Source organism: Fusarium pseudograminearum, chromosome 2 (assembly GCF_000303195.2).
Source record: "Fusarium pseudograminearum CS3096 chromosome 2, whole genome shotgun sequence".
In the NCBI taxonomy this organism is placed as follows: domain Eukaryota; kingdom Fungi; phylum Ascomycota; class Sordariomycetes; order Hypocreales; family Nectriaceae; genus Fusarium; species Fusarium pseudograminearum.
In genome coordinates, this window is record NC_031952.1 from 5,896,555 (window position 1) to 5,915,859 (window position 19,305).

Sequence of the window (19,305 nt, forward strand, 5' to 3'; positions counted from 1 at the left end):
CATTCAGGCGTGGCAAAACGGAAATCGTTCAACTGGCTAACGTTAGCGGGACATGATGAACCAATCGACACCGACTCGCTGGAAGTGATGATGAGGCTGAGAACGCTCAAGACCATTCACAGAATTGCGAAAAGAACAGGATGATGGTATGGAATAAATGATAGATCGGATCTAAATCTGTCGCTTGGCTCTAGCTTCCTTATTAAGACCCATGCTTGCTGATCTGTAGTAAGCGGGCATCAATCAGAGTAAAGGCCCGTCTTACGGTCTGACAGTGTCTTCTTTTCCCTCATCTCTTCTCGTCACTTCACCTTCGCTAATGCACGGACCCTTATTAGCATCTCCTCCTTGGCCAGCCATCCCGCTATAGCATCGTGCCATGTTAACATCCAGACAAGCGCGATAAGGCGCTGCAACCCCAGATATCAACCATCATGCACCGTGATACATCCGGACCAATAATTAATTGGCTGTTGGACTAGAGTTAGTGCATGAAACTGCCGCTCTCGTCAAGTGGGCTGATGGCGTTGCTCTCCCCTCCCCCGCTTCCTCATCGGCTTTCTCTCCTGGGTAGTGTGTTTGGTGGCTGGGAAGAATCAGGCTGGGGACTGACCGTTCAGTCTCGTCCTACCGCAAAAACAGGTTCATCAAGCAGGGCTTGGTTTGACAATTGACGATGAAGCGGGTATCCAGGGAGACATCCTTGATTTGATCATGCGCTACTTAAATGCGCATCATCACAGGTCGCCTGATAAGTGACCTCGCCTGGTAACCACCGTGCCCCGATCGCGCAGTGTGAAATCCAGAAGGATGGGTCTCGATTCACCAGCATGGGAATCTGAACAAGGCACTAAAAATTCCGATCTAGGGATAATATTTAGCTCATGGCTTTTGACGCCTGACGGCTCTAGAGTCCAGATTCCGATGCATTGTTCCGGCGGTGTGGTCAACTTCCAAACTCAATTTCACGGAAGCACACCACATCGCGACAACATCCATTTTGCGCAACATCTTCCAATCGTCGATCAAAACTGGCATGTGGCTGGAAACCTGTGTTCACCAGAACAAATTGCTTTTGTTCAATGTGCGACAGATCATTTCAGAAACCGGGCTTCATTGAATCATCATATAGATTTTGTATCACTGTAACACAACAAGGGAATTTAGGTGGGTAGGACGAACTTCGTATCGGTCATCCCTGTAAGCAATCTCTACCAGTCCCTACATAGTATGCACGGGGAAATAAGCATCTGTAGTCCAGGAACGTCCCGCTGGAAGCAAGTCTCATCGTCATAGAAGCTGAAACAGGTGAAACAGAAGGGCTTGGTTTGTATTAAGCCATGTCGTTATGTTTCACCTGCAATCTCTTATTCCCTGAGCTGCGTACATGTATCATATCATGCAAGTTACCTTGGTGATTCATTAATAAATTGAGTTGACTATTGGGTCCTTTCGGAAATATGGACGATATTGTCATGTGAACAACGCAGTTGTCCGCGTGTATAGGCGAATGATCCAACCTACAAATATTAATCCCTGGGAACATCATATTATCTGCTGTCAAAGTCCTTCATGTTGAACAGAAGTGTTGCAATAGTGATGCAATTATCTCGTCAAGGTAGAGTAAAGTTAGATGCTAACAAATAAATTCAACGCCAATTATCATCTGGACCATCAAGCAAACTTCGTCTTGGGGCGTTCCTGCAATTCCCCATCCAGGATAATATCAACCTTTTCATTATAAAAACACAGCAGTTTCGCAATAGCCCCGCTCTCATGCGTCGGATGATTATAATACCAGACCAAATTCTCATGAGTCTTTCCATCTACCACGACGTGATAGTATTCAGCCTCGCCTTTGTAAGGACACTTAGTCTTCAGATCACTTTTTCTGAGAACAGTTTGGTCGACTGACCCAAGGGGCAAGTAATAACGGGTCGGTAGACTTGTCTCAAGGAGATGCATCGATGATTCCGTCTTGGCGACGGTTTTGCCACCAACCTTTACCTCGATAGGGCGCTCAGAACGTAGGATGTCAACACGCTTGAAGGGGTCCTTTGCGTGTACAAAAATGGGCTCGTCTTCCTCAAGCCATTGGTCTGTTGAGTGGTCAGCCTCCTGTTATTCTCGACCTCACTGTCGGGATGTACCTATGCTACGAAAGTCGATTCGTACCAGACCGGACAGCGGCCCAAGAGTCACATCTTGAAAGAACCTCAAAACTCCATCTACTCTCTTCTCTTCGAGGACATCATGAGCTGGTACAATGAGTTGAGAGATTGCTGCGCGCTCCTTGAGCTCAACCGAGATGTTCTGCTTGTCGGCCAATTTCCCGTTCCTGATATCCACCGACGGCACGTAGATTGTGGGAAAGTTATCGTGTTCCCAGACAAACACGGCCTTTGTAGTATCGACGACGGTGATGTGATTATGGATAGCCCGGATCCTGCGGGATGTTTCGAGAGCTTTGCGAGGACCGTGTTCGATGAGAGTCTGTGCGAGTTCTGCGAGACTGTATCTGCCACTCATTTTGAGTCAAGTCGATATGGAATAACAATGATTTTCTTTCTTTTAGTTTGAAGTTGTGAAAAGTTGATACAATCACTTTATAGCTGGCTATCAGCTATATAATGGCGAGCTGAGGTTGTTATAGAGGTCATACCCCGCTCATAATGACGCATCGGAATATGCACTGGATTACCCATTGGACCCTTGATTTATAATCGCCTCCACGGAGGGTATTCCAGCCTGTTAAATACCTTTTGGATTTCAAATATTTCATCTGACAGACTGAAAACTAAGGTATATCCTCTATATATGTTGCTAAAGGAACGGTGTTGGCAAAATGCTAGGGTTAGCTTTGTCTTGTACTTGGAGCTTTGCCGGCCAATAGTGGCCAACGATAGGACATCTTGAATAATCATATCATTAATTATTCGCCAGCTTCAAAATATTCTTTCTTTTCTCCATTGATATATCATTTCATAGTGCGCTTTTACGCAAGATCTGCCAATATCGTCTGGCTGTCAGCACACTTCACGTGACTGACCAGCTTGGCAGGCTGACCGCGATGTTTTTTGACCGATCATCATCTTCCTCAAGCCAGCTCCAATTTCACCACCCAAACACGTAACGCGCCAGAACAGCCAAATATTGATTAAATCTCATCAGAAACAATGGATAATCTTCCACCTGAGATCATCCGGAATATCGTCTCGCACTTGATCGTCGCGGCCCGTAAGGTCCCTCATATAAATGAACTCTGTCCCATAACGTCACTCGCACCCTACGCATCCATTTCTCAGCAATGGCGAGACATCGTCGAATCTATTACGTTCCGGCACCTGATTCTAAACTCTAGGAGGCTTACTGAAGCCGACTGCAAAAACTATCTCACGCCGCTTCGCCTCAGCTACGTGCGATATATATGGTACGATTTCGAATTCCCCGCACACAATCTGGCCGTGACAACAGATCCGGAAGATTATGACGATCAGCTTGTCTTCAACAGAAGTGTCAGGCAACTTCTCGAAGTTCTGTCGCGATTTCCGCATCGTGATGAACCTGTAGTTGGCCTCGAGATGTTCATAACGCCACCAAAGAAGTTCGCTCTCCGTTTATTGCGGCACGAAACAAAAAGGTCGCGTGAAAGGACAGAGGTCCTTTTTGGAAACGTGACCCCTGCCTACGTCGAGCTATTTGAAGACTGGGACAAGGGAATTGCCGAGATACCAGCTGTTTCTTATTTCAGAGTGGAACCAGGCTCTCAAAGTATCCTGTTCTCGCCATCCTCGATGAACCGCATTGCTTCAAAGATGCCACGTCTATCGAGGGTAGAATGGTGGCTTACCGACGAAGAGAACATTGATTCGATTACTGATATTACTGAGACGAGTCAAAGAACAAGTGAGTCCTGTGCAAGAGATGAAAAGTGGAATGCTCATTTCTGCGTGCCGAATGGCTCTGATACATTACTGACATCACGAATATAGTGTTTTCACGCACACTTGAAATAATTCCAACGTCTGTTAGGTCTTATGCTCTAAGCTATTTGCGGCAGCCTCCACGATCTGCAGTAGACCGGGTCAATAGCACAGTTCCTCCAAGCACACAGGACGACATTATGAGTCGATCGTTTTACTCCTTCACTCAAAGAATAGGCCTGGACGATTTCTATCTCCTGGCTAGAGTGGACAGCACAATCCTCTTACCTCAACAACCAAAAGCTGATGCCATCTGGCCGAGCATACGCCGTTACAATCTCGAACTGAAAGAACACTTGCCGTCAGGCGAGTGTATTGCCCAATTACCTAGCAAGGGATACGCATATGACCAGAAGATCATGGACAGATTCGCCATCGCTGCTGCAACTTGCGCTGCCAGGATGCCAGAGATTGAGGAGCTGAATGTCATTCACCATGGTCGTACGCAAATGGGTATCTGTTTCAACACCTGTTCAGAAGATGAACCTTGTCTTGAGTTTTTCGGCCAGCCAGACATCCCCGAGCCGAGTGAGGAGACGTTGGCGATTTGGAAGAAAGCTGTAAAGACACATGGATTGACATGGGATGTGAACATCACAAGCGAGATGGGCAAAGTGTACCACTTTTACTAGTGGTTGAGACAGAGATGGTATACAAAGCTATTTTCCAGGCGTGACAGTGACCCATGAATGTCTTTTTGACTTAAGGAAGCCAGTTGGATTGAGCAACTTCCAACTTGGAAAGGTGTCCATTTTCTCACTGTTAATGACTTGCCAGTCGAAATCGGAAGTTCGGGACGTTTTTATCTACAAATATGCTGTCAGACTTTGGCTTCATAATTAGCGCTACAGGTGGTGAGGCTATGTTGCAGGGAGCTGTGAAGATAAGCCCCATCGAGGCGGAGCAATAATTAGTTGGGCTGACCGGTCGGCTGCCGGTTTAGGGGACTTGTCGTATTTAACATGAGGTACCGTCCGCAGTAAATTCCCCTCATCACACATCAGAATACTTCCCTTCCTCAGACACCAATCCAGAACAATGACTTCAAACAACAAACCAGAGCGAGCCAGCTTCAACGACATAGAGCCAATCAAGGTTCCACTAAGCGCAGAATGGGGCATCCGCGTTCCTGGTCACGAGATGATCAAACTCATATATGGATTCACACCTCGAGATATGGACGACAGATGGATGTGCTGCACAGACGGGCCCGACAAGGAGGGGAACATTAGGGTCCGTATGTGCAGAAGTTGGAGCAGCATGGAAAATATTGCACTGATAGGAAAAGTGCCAGTTGAGGCATACAACAACGAGAAGGTCATTGAGAGGGAAGGGGGAGTCATCACCAAAATCGTCTGGGAGAAGCCAGGGAAAGATGAGTGGGAGCCTATGAATGAGGAGAGGGCGAAGGAGTTTGCTGTTAATTTCAGCAAGTCCTGGATGAAATGCGACTTGAAGGGCTAGCGAGAGTTGGACGTTGGATAAGAATGTTTTGACGTGTTGTTTGGAAGCTCTTTTATTAGTCATTTCTTGAATCTATCCATGCTAAAGCAAGCCTTCATAAATACAATTTTGGTACCTTCCAGGTGCTTCCAATGTTGAACGACTCTTTAATCTCCATAGCGAATTGCCCTGTTCTAGCTGGTCAGCGATGTTCGTTTCAGAGAACAATGAACAAACTCCAAATCTGTCCTCAAATCATCTAGTCGGTGGCACTCTCGGAGGCGACGGCATTCTTGCGCGTGCCGTTCTGACCTCTAATCTTTCTGTAACCTCACAACGATCCTCTGCAACTGGTCGAGAGGCTGATGTATATGCTTGGTTATAGGGCTGCGCCAGTGGGAACGATTGACGATTATTCATAAGCGGAGCTGTATCGGCGGTCTGGCTCGGAAATAGGTCATCTATGGCTTCAAGAAGATCCTCATAGAGACCTTTGACGAATGGAACGATTCCGCACATTTGTTGTTGAAAGGATACACGCTTTGGGTGATTGATGTAAAGGCTGAGTTGTTAGTGAGACTTGCCAGGTGGAATGAATCTGTTTGAGATCACGTGCCGTTGATAGGCAACCTGTGTCGACGCTGAAAAACATCACAAATAATTAATATGTTCAATCGTGAACGCGATCATTTTTTATTCATGCCTGATTGCCAATATATGATATATCATGAATTGTTTCCATCGCGTCTTGGCCCAAAGCCATGTTTATCTACACCTTGTGTGATCTTCCCGACTTTGCAAAACTGTCTGTCTCGCCACCCATGCCTTCCTTGCTATCGTTCGCCTGCGCATTCTGACTGTTGGTCTTCTTTTCCTTTTCGGTCAAGTTCTGCTGGCTTTCGAAAGAGTTTGCGTCTTGTTTTTCCGGCGTGCCCTTGAGTGAAGCCATGGCGCCTTCAGTGTGGTTTGTGGCATCCTTGTCGTGCTTGAGATCGGACGAGACGGGAGTCTTGACTTTTCCTGACTCCATACGTAGCGAGGTATACGGGCCGTACGTGGGTTTGCTTCGCAAGGCGGATGTGACGGTTGGGAGACGTCGAAAGGACGACAGGGATTGGCGTGCGAGTGTCATTTCGGCGATTGTCTGTGGAGATCTACTGCAGAGAAGAAGATATGAGGTTATGGGTTGCGAAGTAATATGTGAAGATCGACCAAAATGAAGAGTTGGAAAAGATTGATGTAGTCGCACGTTTGGTAAAGGAAAGGTTGAACAGCAAATAATGACGACATTGTAAAAGCCGAGATACAATCGTCATCATCATGGTTGATGTCATTGATACATCAGGCCCATCGACACCGACTTCAACTTCAACTTCGGTCTAATAAAATTCCGAATTATAACCCATGGACGCACGTAGATTGTCTCTTGGGATACTGTGGTTTATTTGTTCGACGTCTGACCAATCGTACTCTAATTAAATCGTGATAATAACTGCTCTCGTTGGAAGACAGGACCCGCTTCGCTCCATTCCAGCGGTAGAGACTCCTCGTAGTGGAAATTAATGTAGAAATATTCGCTATAGAAGAAGTAGGATAGTTGGAGAACCTTATGGCTGCGTTTCAAGTTTACTGCACCTTCTGGTGTTGGAAGAGATATAGCTGCAAAGAGATCAAGATGGTAAACTTGTTGATGTTAGGTAGATCAAGCGTTTATGTTGATTATTCTCGATACTTCAGCAGACAATATCAAGTTGACTCAATTTACAGCAAACCCTCAAGCCACCTTCCCTATAACCTTCAAATCCAGCCATCATTTTGCCAACCTAGTAGGTATCCGCTCCGCCGTTCCATCACAGGTAGGTGCTTTTGACCCACGACTCCTCCCTTTCGAGAAACTCTCCAAACGAAGTCAAAGGAATTCCCCAACTTTGAACATCCTCAATGTCGACCTTGTCCTCCAGGTCTCGGGCCATGACCTGTATAGCAATGAAAAAGTCTGTCGCCATCTTCTCTTCAATCTCTTCGTCAGTTACAAAGACGGTTCTGAAAGACCTCCCAGTTGCTTCTCCTAGCTGTTTCGTGAATTCAGCAAGAGTTAACTTCTCGCTCGCAATCGGCACAAACTGCTGGTTGAAACGTTCTGGTTCCCGAAATGCAGCCACGGCAAACTTGGCAATATCTTCCACATCCACCTGTGGGAGACGCGTTTCGGGTGTATACGCTGTCTTCAAAATGCCCTGAGGCACGAGATCAGGATACATCATGTTGACCTTGGGGTCAAGCATATTGCACATGAAGAACCCAGGGCGAAGGATTGTCCAGGCATCAAACCCGCCCTCTTGGACAAGATTCTCAATATCGCGTTTCCAACCATGTCCCCGGCAGACTGGGTGTTCCGGATCGTGGTATGGTCCCTTTTCGAGGTCTTTTATGGCCATTCCACTGGAATAAATAACGTGTTTGACGCCAGTGACCTTGGCCATATCAAGGATTCGCTTGGCGTGAGGGACCTCGGAGGTGAAGGTTGCGAGGTTGGGTACCACGTTCAAGAAAACATGGGTGCACCCGTCTATGACTTTCTTGAGAGTTTCTTCGTTGTCCCAGTCGCCAGGGGTCAATTCGACACCGATGTTTTGGAGCTCCTTTGCCTTGGGCGACTCCATGTTTCGAGCAGTGGCGCGTACAGTCCAGCCAATATCAAGGAGTTGTTGGGCAACGGCGGAGCCCTGTCTGCCTGTTGCACCAGTCACAAAGACAATTGAAGCCATCCTAATCTTCTTTTGCAGGTAGCTAGATAATGTGTAGGTTGAAGAACAGCTTCCATTCTCTTGTAGGGACACGTTCTGTGTTAAATATTGGATCGCTCTTGGTTATATGTACTAACTTAAGCCTGCGGAGTACGTTGCGGACTTCCACGCTGATCGGACTTCGGTTCGCCCGTCAGGATTCAATGTCATCCTACCGGCAGTATCAGTTGAGAGATGCCGGGCTACCCGACTGATGGGAATTGCATTCGACTGTGTTGGTCAATTGCATTTGTTTCCTATTGTGATCCTGGTACAAGAACAAAACCGCGCAGCCAATACGAATGTTCCAACCTGGTACACCACTGTTCCTTTTTCAGTCGTTGTGTTCAGCCACATGTGAATATTGGTCATCATTTCCGGTGTTCGGCATCAAAACATGCCGGCTGAACTAAGCACAAAGGAAAACCGAAGCTGGCAAGCTAAATCATTTGCTGAAATAAAACAATGTTCTGACACATCATGCCTTGTCCTCAAACAACTCGAATTCTTCCCATGTATTGACAGTTGTTCAAGGTATCTTTTGACCGCAAATCACGTATCTGGTCTTTGCTAGACATTTGCACAATTCGACATAAATGATTTACACAGGCCATGTATGTATTGAGTTGTTTTTGACATCTTTTCTCACGTCTGTGAGCAACACATCCAACTCAACTACGACCATTTGTAAAGCGCCGTATCAGGAGACATGGTGCCGTCATCAGATGCAGGCAGGAGGTAGAATATCTACAACCTCATTCCAGCCACCAGCCACCAGCCACCAGGTGTCAAGTTTCTAAAGCTTTGTTCGAAAGACCTTTGCCAGTTAGCGAAAGGAGCGGTCATGGAACAGCAATACATGCAATCAAATGGCTCAGAGAAAGTGGTTTCGTCCTCCATATTATCTACATGGAACTCAACACCGGGGGCACCATAGATGGCTGGATTGGGCTCAAGTCTACACTAGTCACGATTGCATCGGGGTGCTCATTAGCAAAGTCGATTGTCCATATTCCTCTTCCCGTACCAGCATCAATAACACAACGTTTGGTCATGCTTCACTCTTTGAAAATGACAGTAAGATTAAGCGGATTGTTAAAAAGCAAGAGAGACTATGCTGGAAGTCTAATCGGCCTTGTTCAATGTCGCTGCTTGGGTCGATGTATGTGCTGTCTTTGTGAGCATGACATGGAGATAAGAGCTTTCTAAGTACTTGCCGATGGTTATTGGCCAGTGGTCACGCGGATTATTTCAGTGTTGCTATTGAGTGGCATCTTCTCGATCCTATGAAAAATAGAACCAGCTGATACGCTGTCAACGTAGCGATATGTTTATACATCTCTTCTTGTTCTTGTGTTTCTCTAGTCTACTCCAACAAGTCATTCAGTGTTGCCTAATTAACGATTACATTAACTCTGTCGACTTAGTCACTGCACTTTGTTCACATTTATATTCAACTTGGCCTGCCAGCTAACATCTGATGTGTTCCACTATCATGACTATGGATTCACGAACTCACGGCACTAGTTCAGAAACAACCTTACAGGTCTATACTTGTTTACAATGACAAGTCCATGTTATAGTAACCTTTAAGGTGTTAAGTTTACACAAACGTGTGTGCGAATGAGCCAGGTATGAGCCAGGTATGTTCCTCATTTATAAAAGGGGGATTTCCCCCCCCCCCTCCAGAAAGATTTCTCCTCAAACCATTCCGACCACGCAAACACATACACACAGATTACACGAGCAGATCTACTACACAGCCACACATTTTATACAAGTGAGTAACTATTTTCTTTCTACCACAACCATGCCTCGTGTTACCCATTTTGACACCGACGTTGGCCGTCTCCCCAATGGGATGGAAAGGATTTCGTATGACGATAGGACTAACATGTATACCTTCCGTGCGGCGGATGGGACCCTTTGGGAGAGTTCCTCAGGCAATGCCTATGGGGAACTGACCGAAGTTGGCGTTCGCACGCCGGCGAACCCGGAATTCGTCATCCGGAACCCCCAATTCTATTCTCCAGCTGAGGTTCGACGTGCTACTGACTTGTTCCCATCTAGGCGTCCCAGCACACCCCCACACCATCGTGCCGCCGACGCGTTTACACGGGGGATACCCACGCGTGCAGCAACGACTAGACGTCCCGCTGGCCCTTCCGCAGAAGCAAGACCTCGATCAGCAACGACTGGTACACGTCCCGCTGCTCCTCGCCAAGAACGTCGACCAACTGCTCCTCGCCAAGAGCATCAATCGGCCGCTCCACGACAACGTCAGTCGACCAGACCTCGTGAAGAACGTCGGTCGACTGGTCCTCGGCAACCTCAATCGGCCAGACCCCGTCAACAACGTCGGTCGACTGCTCCTGCTCGACAACCTGGTGCTCTTCAGAGAACGGCTACATCATGCCTGACTTCGCTTCGTCAACGAGCACGGTCCGTCCGGATCACACTCACTGGAAGTGTGAGCAAGACACTGGAGGAGGCCAAGGCTGCCATCAGCAAAATCTGATGGCGCTGAGGCAGTGCGAGGGCTGCAGAGCCCGGCGCGGTGTCGGGGATGAAGCACTTAACAGCTGGATGAGTACCATCGGAAAGCTGGAGCGTGTTGAAAAGGATGGTACTGAATATTGGCAGTACTGGGACTGAGAAGCGAGCGTGGGAGGAAAGGAGTTCGGAGTTTGGGATTTGGGATTGGAGTTTTGAAATTGGGTTTGTGGTGCGAGAAGATTGTTTTCATAGCCAGATTGGTATTAATAGATGAGAACTTCTAATGCTGAACGCTTATAAAGAACTATTTATGTGACTTTGAAACGATGTGACAACTGCCCCACGGCTAAGATAAAATTGAAATGCGAGTACGAATCGCTGAAATCCCAACGGTCAAACGTGGTTACCTAGATGCATCATTTGGGTTTGACGAACACTAGACTGTACAAGGCAACAGCATATGCTCAACAGGGAACAGATCGTCTGTCTTTGAACGAGAGAAGTCCAACTTTCCCGAAGGCCTTGGCCTGATAAGTCAATGAACAAACAAAGACTCGGTGTATCTTCTCTCTTGTTTGCAGAGTGTATACTCCAACTCCAGTCTTGCCCCCTGGTTGTTGATCACTTGCTCCCAAGACACACACTCGACCCTCTGCGACACTTCTATTTCCCCCATAGTCTCTATACATCCCCCTCCAATCTTGTCTTGTTCAATCTCCGCTATCCTCTCCACAGCTCTTGCAGCAAAGGCACTGTCCCAGACTGCCTCGCGGAGTCGCTGCCGTCGCAGGATCCTCAACACCCCTTGCCGAACCCCAGGCTCCCTACATTTGGCTCCAATGATATAAAGAATGGGAACAATAGCTACGTCTTGTGTAAATCTCGGTTTTGACGATCCTTCGTGGCGCTGATGCCCAAATGCGACTTCGTCTACTATTTTGACGCATCGCTGAAATTCAGGCAGGAATTTGTCATACTCCATCTCTCTACCCGGTCCGAGACTACTGACAAGTATCCAAAGAACGGTATTCTGAAGTCGCAACAACTTTTCAACACGGCTGATCCCGATATCACCATGATGGTTTGTTGTGCTTAGCATGTGTTCAAAAAGATGCGACCACGTCTCCAGTTGTTCAATGACAAGCTGTTTAGAAGCGATGGGAGGTACGCCTGCTGTGAAGGATGCCTCTTGTGCCATCCAGTGCAAACTCATGGCTCGCGCAATTAGCACCTGGTGGCAATCGGCGGCATGTTCCACTGAATCAAATGCATTGTTCAGGAACAAGGCTTCTTGTTCGGGAGTTTCCTGCGTATTGTCCGCGCTCCAACCGACTAGATATGCACCAGCTTGCATATCGAGACGCCTCAGCTGCTTCACAACTTCTATGAGAAACACGTTCGCGCTGGAGACGCTACTACTGTCTAGCATGGCATCAGTGATGCTGCGCGAGAGTTTGACTCCTCCTTGAAGATGTATCATGGCCCGTTGATATTTGCCCGCCAAGTTGTCAAAGCTTGTAAACAGGTAGCATACTAATAGTGCGATTGCCATCACTTCGATGTTATCACCACTTTCTTGTGACAGAAACAGCTGGATAGCTTTGTTGTAATGGAACAATGCCCCATATTCCGAGTGGCTGGAACAGCTATCGTGGTAGCTTCGGTGAATCAGGGACAAGGCTACGGCAGCATGTCGTACTGATGGTGTTGTTTGGGAGAAGAACATGAGGGTTTCACGCCATGACTGGCTCGGGTAGTACTCGTTCAGATGATTGACTGAGATGACTTCGAAAAATGACATGGCTTCTGCCTGAGCTGAATCCACTGGCAGCAACATCAACGCTCCCGGATTGTGCAAAATCAGGCTTTGTTGTCTTTGATAACGTGGATGTGGTGTCTTCTGAACACTCCAAGCAGTGGATGAGTTGGGTAAGCCGTGGGTCGCTGTTGCAATAGCATCTGAGTGATGATGCTGGCTCATCTTCACATCAGCCTCGACAAGGTGTGGCGCCACATCATAGCCATCGCAAGTCCGTCCTGTAGACTGACACTTCTGACATGATGGTCGAGCCTGGTCGCATTTGATTCGTCGTATTCTTTATTGCTGTTGGTGAGCTTCGCTTGTCCGACAATAGTGTTAGCGATGAGCTAGGCGAGACTCACTTGCACGTTTTACAGCCTAGCCTGGACTTTGGAGCGAATTGTCGAGGTTTCTTCCTCCAAGCCTGGCTTGAGATTTCAGACTTAGTTTCCGAACTGTTCATGGCTGGGACTAGTGGTGGAAGACAAGTTCCATCAGCGGCGCAAGTTTTATGCGCGGATGATTCAGGAAGAGCAACAGCAACTTGTTTCCATTTGTCTCTACATCAGGGAAGACGTATTCACCCAGGCTCGAGAGGGGCAAACTGCAACAGGAATAATCAGTACTAACCAGGCTGTCAAGCTGCACCTACATGTAGTGCTTACTCCGAATTGAACATGCTCATTGGTCAGTTCGTACAGGTGGATACTCCAATGCTTACTGCGAGATCCTACGAGCTCGGTCTTTTTGACGATCCCAAATATCAGATTTATGAGAGTTGACTATCCTAACAGGTTTTCCCCTCGGTCTTTAGGGGCTTAGCATTCATCCAAGACTCGTTTATTTGTCAGTTCGTACGGGTGGATCTGAAGTGTTACGTGTATTATTACAACATGGTTTATTTATCCCGTGGAAATCAGGATTATTGAAGTTCTCTCCGAATGTATAAGTAGTGCCAACACATCCATCAATAGAGGGAAATATTCATACACGATCAGGCATTAAACCACCTTTAAAATAACGTTAACATCAAGATGAAGCGAACCGCGGTTCCTCTTATCCTACTCGCAGGATTTGGAGGTAGAGCTGAGTGTCGGAAGAGTGCCACCATGGTCCAGAGTTTTGACGATGTAAGTCCCCTGAGCATTTACAAATGCTGCCGTATTTGTGGTCAAGCCATCTCACAAGTCTGATAGATCAAGCCTTCGGCTGAGCTTGTCTGGACACCATGCTTCGACAACTTCACTTGTTCCAGACTCAAAGTCCCACTTGACTACTCCAACCCGGATCTTGGCACAGCACCTGTTGCTTTCATGAAGCTTGCTGGGAAGAATGCCACCTCTGATTCCCAGAGCATCGTGATCATTCCAGGTAAGACCCCCAGAGTCATATTATCTTCTGACAACCAAGCTAATCCTACGACAGGCGGCCCAGGTGGCTCTAGCATTGACCTCTTACAGGAATACAAAGACCAAGTGGGACAGATGTTTGGCGAGACGTACAATTTTGTCGGCTTAGACCCCCGTGGTGTAGAGAGAAGCGGTCCAAAGATCGATTGTTTCCGGAACAAGGAAGCACAAAAAGCCTTTAACCGAGCACACTACACTGGCGCTACAAACACATCCACCAACTCATTCGAGGAACAATACTACTCAGCTGAGATTTATGGCGACTTGTGCAACGAGGAAGTCAAGACGAAATCGCCATATGGCTATTATGTCACCAGTCCAGCGGTTGCACGAGACATTCTCACTTTTATCGAGGCAGACGCAAAGCTATCAGGCCATGAACCTTCCGAGGCCAAGCTCTGGGGCTTTGGCAACAGCTACGCGTCTGTCATCGGTACTACTTTCGCATCCATGTTCCCTGAACGCGTCGAAAGATTGATCCTTGAGAGTGTCTTGGACGTCGACCAGTACTACGAGAACAACTGGCGCAGTAACTTTATTGACTCGGACAAGGCGTTTGAGCAGTTTTCTGTTCGATGCCATGCTGCAGGTCCAGACTTGTGTTCTTTCTGGGGACCCACGCCGGAGAATATCACGGCTAGAATAGACACGCTGATCCGCGATATCTCAAGTCACCCCATTCCAGTCAGTGGAATCGACGGTCACACTTTGCCAGGACTCGCCACATACTCGGACCTCAAGTCTCTTATAGCATATGGCATCTACGAGCCACGTACATACTTCCCCATCTTTGCAGATATTTTTGCTGAGCTGGAAAGTGGTAACGCCTCTGCTCTAATTGGATGGTCAGAGAAGCTATACCTGACCAGCGATGTGGATGTCATCATCCGATGTGTAGACTCGTACAGGACCAACAAGCTTGTCACTCTCGAGGACTGGAAAGATTATATTGAAGACTCCGTGTCTCGCAGCAAGTATATTGGGGACGTGTTCCCGATCTGGGCGAGAACAATTCTGTGTCGGTCACTTAAACCACGATTGCCTGACAGTATGATGCTGCAAGGTGGGTTATCTTCCCCCTTCTCACTGGCAGCGATGATAATTCGAAGAGTCATTCTAACATATACTTGCAGGCCCAGTCACTGGTATCGACAAGCCCATGTCTTTTCCGATCCTATTCACAAGCAACACCCTCGATCCCGTCGCTCCTGCAGCCAAGTATGTCATTCAGTTATGGTACCTAGCAATGATCAGTTCACTAATTTTCTTAAGTGCTCACAAGATGGCTTCACAGTTCCCTAGATCTGTCGTTCTTTTGCAGGAATCCGTTGGTGTAAGTCCAAGCATGTTCCAGGACACGCTCTCAGCTAACCCTTTGTCCCTTCCAGCATCCTGTTACTCGAGAGGGAGGGTCTCCTTGTTACTATGAACACATTCAGGGATATCTTCAAGGCGTAGTTCCGCCTGCTAATGTCACCTGCCCACAGAAGTATTTTCCATTCATCGATTGAGTTGGGCAGACTTAGTCTAGTAGAAGTCATCTTTTGCAGAATACAGCCACTATATTCGGCCTTCTATACCTATCTGCAAAGGAAAGGATGCAATTGTGTAGAGGTTTAAATCTCGACGCATGCCATATAGTTTTTATACAGTCTAGCTTCCAATATTATTGTCATTGCTCTGTGATTAGACTCATTCTCTCCCATTGGTTCACTCGTGCACGTTCTATAAGAACTTCAGATACTGTTGAAACGGCATTGAAAATTTGTCGTGGCACTGAGCAAAAATACATGGTCCTTTTAACTTTTATCAGGGGCTGGAAGACAAAAAGAGAGGTTCCGCCCGGGCTCAACCGGGAACCTTCTCGGTGTTAACGAGGTGCCATAACCGACTAGACCACGGGACCAGGTTTCTCCGATAAAAGATTCGTCAGAATGAGCTGTCATGTATTTGGTAAGTAGAAGAAACCGTAGTACGGAACTGTCCTCTGTGAGAGAGAGTGGGAACAAGGTGCGTGGTGGGCAGTGGGTCATGTTCAAGACCTTGTGCTGTGCCACTTGTTCGCAACTCAAGCATGTTACAGGCGAGACAATTGGCCAGTCCAGGGCATCATGTTCACTAATTGCCAAGGAAATAGCCTGGCAGAGCAGAGCTCAGCTTCGCCTTGAGCGCTAATGCCATGCTACTTCAGTAGGACTAGCCTTGCCAAGCCTCTAATTGCTGCACGTTAAACCAAGCAATTGTTCAAGAGGGAAGATCAATACGTCATATGAGTTTAAACTTTGCACGATGGATCCAAATTGAGTCAGAAGTAGGTATAAGAACAAGAAATGGGGTATTATTTTGAAGAAAGTCTATGTAATTAAACGCTATACGGCCGTCAATTTTTCCTGGGTTTCCAACCCTGCAATAACTTTTAGGTAATGATTATTTTATGTGAATGATTGCCTTGTGTTGACGCGGTCAATGTCGTAAGGGTTACCCTCGTACGACTTGCGGCGTGACGCCATTGAAGCCCGCGAGGCACGAGAAGCCCGAGAGGCGTGGGATCGTGTGGATTGATGGGTCCTTGTTGCAGTGATGGGAGCATAGGCGGGCTCGTCAACCTCGGTGGAGGCATCATCGTCAAAGGTCTCCTCCTCAGGGACATCATCCTCTCGCTTCTCTTCTTCGGAAGCGGGGGCGTTGTCGTTCTGTAGCTTGCGCATGAAAGCAGCGGATTGAGCAGCGAACTTGCACTTCTCACGAATGGAAGCACCGTACTTGTAGAACAAGAAGGGGAAGGGAACACAGGCCAGGGCAAGGAAGGCGGGGACAGAAGAAGCCCAGTGAATGCCGAGATCCTTGTACATGTAGCTGGTGAAGAGAGGGAAAGCAGCACCGAAGAGAGATCGGAGGACTGAGTTGGCAGCCAGAACTGAGGCGGCGAAGATGGTGTAGGCGTCAATGAGGTAGTTCATGACACTGAGGAAGACGAGAACCATGCCGAAGCCGAAGGGGACACCGGCAGCAATGCTGACGAGCCAGTGAGTGGAGGGGCCGTTGGTCCAGGCGAACCAGAAGAGACCGATGGGCAGGCAGATGGAGCCGATGAGGCATGAGGGGAGACGAGCTTCAGGAGGGGCGAAGCCACCGTTCTCCTTCTCGATCTTGACGTAGCGCTTGTTCATGGGGATGGTGTATCCGATAGCTGCGAGCATACCAATCATGATACCAAGGAAAGCAAGGCCACCGACACCGGTGTTCCAGCCACGCTGCTGCTGGTAAACAATGGGGAAGGCACCGAAGAGCATGTAAAGAGTTCCGTAGACAATGGCCATGTAGATGGAAAGGAGAAGCACAATAGGCTCTCGGAAGAGGAGGATCCAGGGACGCGAAAGGGCAGTCTTGAAGGATTCGCCGAGAGTAACCTTGCCACGGTCGTGGTCAACCTGGCTAACGTAGACTTTGCCAGTCATCTTGGAGAGCTTGGCGGCACGGCGACGGAGAAGGACGGGGGCATAAGTCTCGGGAACAAGCAGGGTACCAATGATCCAGAGAGTACCGGAGAAGGCACCGAGGAAGCCCATGACCCATCGCCAACCAGCGTTCATACCAAGGAAACCTCCAATGATGGGACCGAGGACGGGGCCAAGGAAGGGAGCGGCAGCAAAGATGGCCATAGCGAGACCACGCTGGGAAGCGGGGAACATGTCGGCAATGGTACCACCAGCGTTGGTAAGAGGCGATGAACCGAAAGCGCCAGCGAAAAATCGCAGAACAATAAGAGTGGTGGCATTGTTGGCGCCAGCGCAGCCAGAGTTGAAGGCAGTAAGAGCGGCATAGGTACCAATGAAGAGGTATTGACGACCAAACATCTCGCTAAGAGGGGCCCAGAGAAGAGGACCAATTGCGAAACCCAAGACGAACAGAGAAACACCGAGGGTAGCGACTTCTTGGCTAATGTTGAACTCAACGATGATCTGTCGGATGCCACCAGTGTAGGCGGATGATACAAGGGCGACAGCGAGAGTGGTCATAGCGACAGTCATGGTGATGAACCACTTCTTGACTTGACTGAACTCCATGGGGTTTCGGGGATCATTGGGGATCCATTTCACCCTGTAGGGGTCCTCCTCTGTACCTGAACCATCGTACTTGTAGTTTTGGACTGCTGGTGTGATACCAGCCTGGTCGGCGACCAATCGCCAGTAGGGGATTTTAGCCATCGCCGGGCTTTCGATATTATCGTTTTCGCTCATCGTGTTGTAGTCGTATCGAGTCGCAGTATTAATTTAATAGAGTCGATGCGTTTGGGTTTAGGCGGGGGAAGAAAGCTAAAAACCCGTTGTCGAGATAGAGCATGCAGATCGAATAAAAGAAACGGGAGCCAAGCGACTTAAATAAGGACCAGGTTTCTTTGACCGGAGTTTATAGAGGGACGGATTTGTACAAGCGAACAAATCTCTTCAATTCCATGACGGATCCGCCGACCGGCGACAACACCCTGGACAGGCAAGGACGTGTGGTCCCTACGTTAAAGCCGACAAGGAATGATATCACCAAGCGAGAGACTAAGCACGTTCTGGGTTACTCCTATTCATCTCTGCCTCGGCTCTAGATTCGACCTAACGGGTAGTCGGGTCCGGATCGGGCTTTTCGGCCGTAATCATTGCAAAATCCGGTGCCATTCGGCAGATTTTTAGTGATGATGGATGGGATCGACAACGGATAAGAAACGGCCATAGCGGGTTTAGAAATCAAGATGCTAAATCAGAGTTTGAAGATGCATCGTTAGCCGTCTTTAGGCGTCCTTTCGGGGGCAAGATTGAGTCCGTCATGACGACACCCACGGAAACTCCATGGACCTTGTATGCGAGATCTTCGCGAAAATAGTCTAATTGGTTGCCACAGACGAAAACTTCTTTTGCCACGGACTTGATGCGTCATCCCGATGCCGAAATCCGGTCATAGCTTAGCAAGCCTGGGACACGAGTCATGGACTTGTCCAATAGTGTTGGTCTTTGATATGGAGACGGAGCTGAAGTTATTTAAAACTCCTTTTCTCAATCGCATGATCCGCTTATTAAACAGCAAGGGAGATCTCTCGTATCTAGATTCTAGATTGACTCAATAGAGATAGCATGCCGAGATAGTGGAGAGTAGTCATCCCATTTGAGGCGTCTGTAATTACGCTTGATGGGCGGGTACTGTTAAAGGATTGTCAATAAAGCTTTACCAATCGGTCCTTTTATCGTAAGCGTTTGCGTTTTGGCCAGTGGGTTTGTAATGGAAAGTTGTGCTTCAGACTTTAATGCCCGAACAGCATAAACTGACTTAGTAATGTGTCTTTGATGCCTCGGTAGTTGATGAGTGTAGATCTCTTTCCAACTGTATTGAGCTACAGC

At 47.9% G+C, this 19,305-nt stretch overlaps 9 protein-coding genes across 9 annotated transcripts; 4 read left to right on the forward strand and 5 right to left on the reverse strand.

The window, feature by feature from the left end:
- Window positions 1-1,674: 1,674 nt before the first annotated feature.
- On the reverse strand, window positions 1,675-2,529 carry FPSE_06085 (uncharacterized protein; the record flags this gene model as incomplete). The annotated part of the gene is made up of 2 exons (XM_009259203.1): window positions 1,675-2,099; window positions 2,151-2,529. 2 exons carry the CDS (start codon window positions 2,527-2,529, stop codon window positions 1,675-1,677), a joined length of 804 nt encoding a protein of 267 aa, XP_009257478.1.
- A 647-nt stretch (window positions 2,530-3,176) lies between these two features.
- On the forward strand, window positions 3,177-4,615 carry FPSE_06086 (uncharacterized protein; the record flags this gene model as incomplete). The annotated part of the gene is made up of 2 exons (XM_009259204.1): window positions 3,177-3,906; window positions 3,993-4,615. The coding sequence occupies 2 exons, from the start codon at window positions 3,177-3,179 to the stop codon at window positions 4,613-4,615; spliced, it is 1,353 nt and encodes a 450-aa protein (XP_009257479.1).
- A 406-nt stretch (window positions 4,616-5,021) lies between these two features.
- FPSE_06087 (uncharacterized protein) lies at window positions 5,022-5,447 on the forward strand (the record flags this gene model as incomplete). Its single annotated transcript, XM_009259205.1, has 2 exons — window positions 5,022-5,220; window positions 5,272-5,447. 2 exons carry the CDS (start codon window positions 5,022-5,024, stop codon window positions 5,445-5,447), a joined length of 375 nt encoding a protein of 124 aa, XP_009257480.1.
- Window positions 5,448-6,195: 748 nt separating this feature from the next.
- On the reverse strand, window positions 6,196-6,558 carry FPSE_06088 (uncharacterized protein; the record flags this gene model as incomplete). Its single annotated transcript, XM_009259206.1, has 1 exon — window positions 6,196-6,558. One exon carries the CDS (start codon window positions 6,556-6,558, stop codon window positions 6,196-6,198), a length of 363 nt encoding a protein of 120 aa, XP_009257481.1.
- A 718-nt stretch (window positions 6,559-7,276) lies between these two features.
- Window positions 7,277-8,194, reverse strand: FPSE_06089 (uncharacterized protein; the record flags this gene model as incomplete). The annotated part of the gene is made up of 1 exon (XM_009259207.1): window positions 7,277-8,194. The coding sequence occupies one exon, from the start codon at window positions 8,192-8,194 to the stop codon at window positions 7,277-7,279; it is 918 nt and encodes a 305-aa protein (XP_009257482.1).
- Window positions 8,195-10,022: 1,828 nt separating this feature from the next.
- On the forward strand, window positions 10,023-10,730 carry FPSE_06090 (uncharacterized protein; the record flags this gene model as incomplete). The annotated part of the gene is made up of 1 exon (XM_009259208.1): window positions 10,023-10,730. One exon carries the CDS (start codon window positions 10,023-10,025, stop codon window positions 10,728-10,730), a length of 708 nt encoding a protein of 235 aa, XP_009257483.1.
- Window positions 10,731-11,243: 513 nt separating this feature from the next.
- Window positions 11,244-12,972, reverse strand: FPSE_06091 (uncharacterized protein; the record flags this gene model as incomplete). The annotated part of the gene is made up of 2 exons (XM_009259209.1): window positions 11,244-12,804; window positions 12,872-12,972. The coding sequence occupies 2 exons, from the start codon at window positions 12,970-12,972 to the stop codon at window positions 11,244-11,246; spliced, it is 1,662 nt and encodes a 553-aa protein (XP_009257484.1).
- Window positions 12,973-13,543: 571 nt separating this feature from the next.
- On the forward strand, window positions 13,544-15,429 carry FPSE_06092 (uncharacterized protein; the record flags this gene model as incomplete). The annotated part of the gene is made up of 6 exons (XM_009259210.1): window positions 13,544-13,639; window positions 13,706-13,880; window positions 13,935-14,981; window positions 15,052-15,136; window positions 15,191-15,251; window positions 15,307-15,429. 6 exons carry the CDS (start codon window positions 13,544-13,546, stop codon window positions 15,427-15,429), a joined length of 1,587 nt encoding a protein of 528 aa, XP_009257485.1.
- Window positions 15,430-16,350: 921 nt separating this feature from the next.
- On the reverse strand, window positions 16,351-18,159 carry FPSE_06093 (uncharacterized protein; the record flags this gene model as incomplete). The annotated part of the gene is made up of 1 exon (XM_009259211.1): window positions 16,351-18,159. One exon carries the CDS (start codon window positions 18,157-18,159, stop codon window positions 16,351-16,353), a length of 1,809 nt encoding a protein of 602 aa, XP_009257486.1.
- Window positions 18,160-19,305: the final 1,146 nt, after the last annotated feature.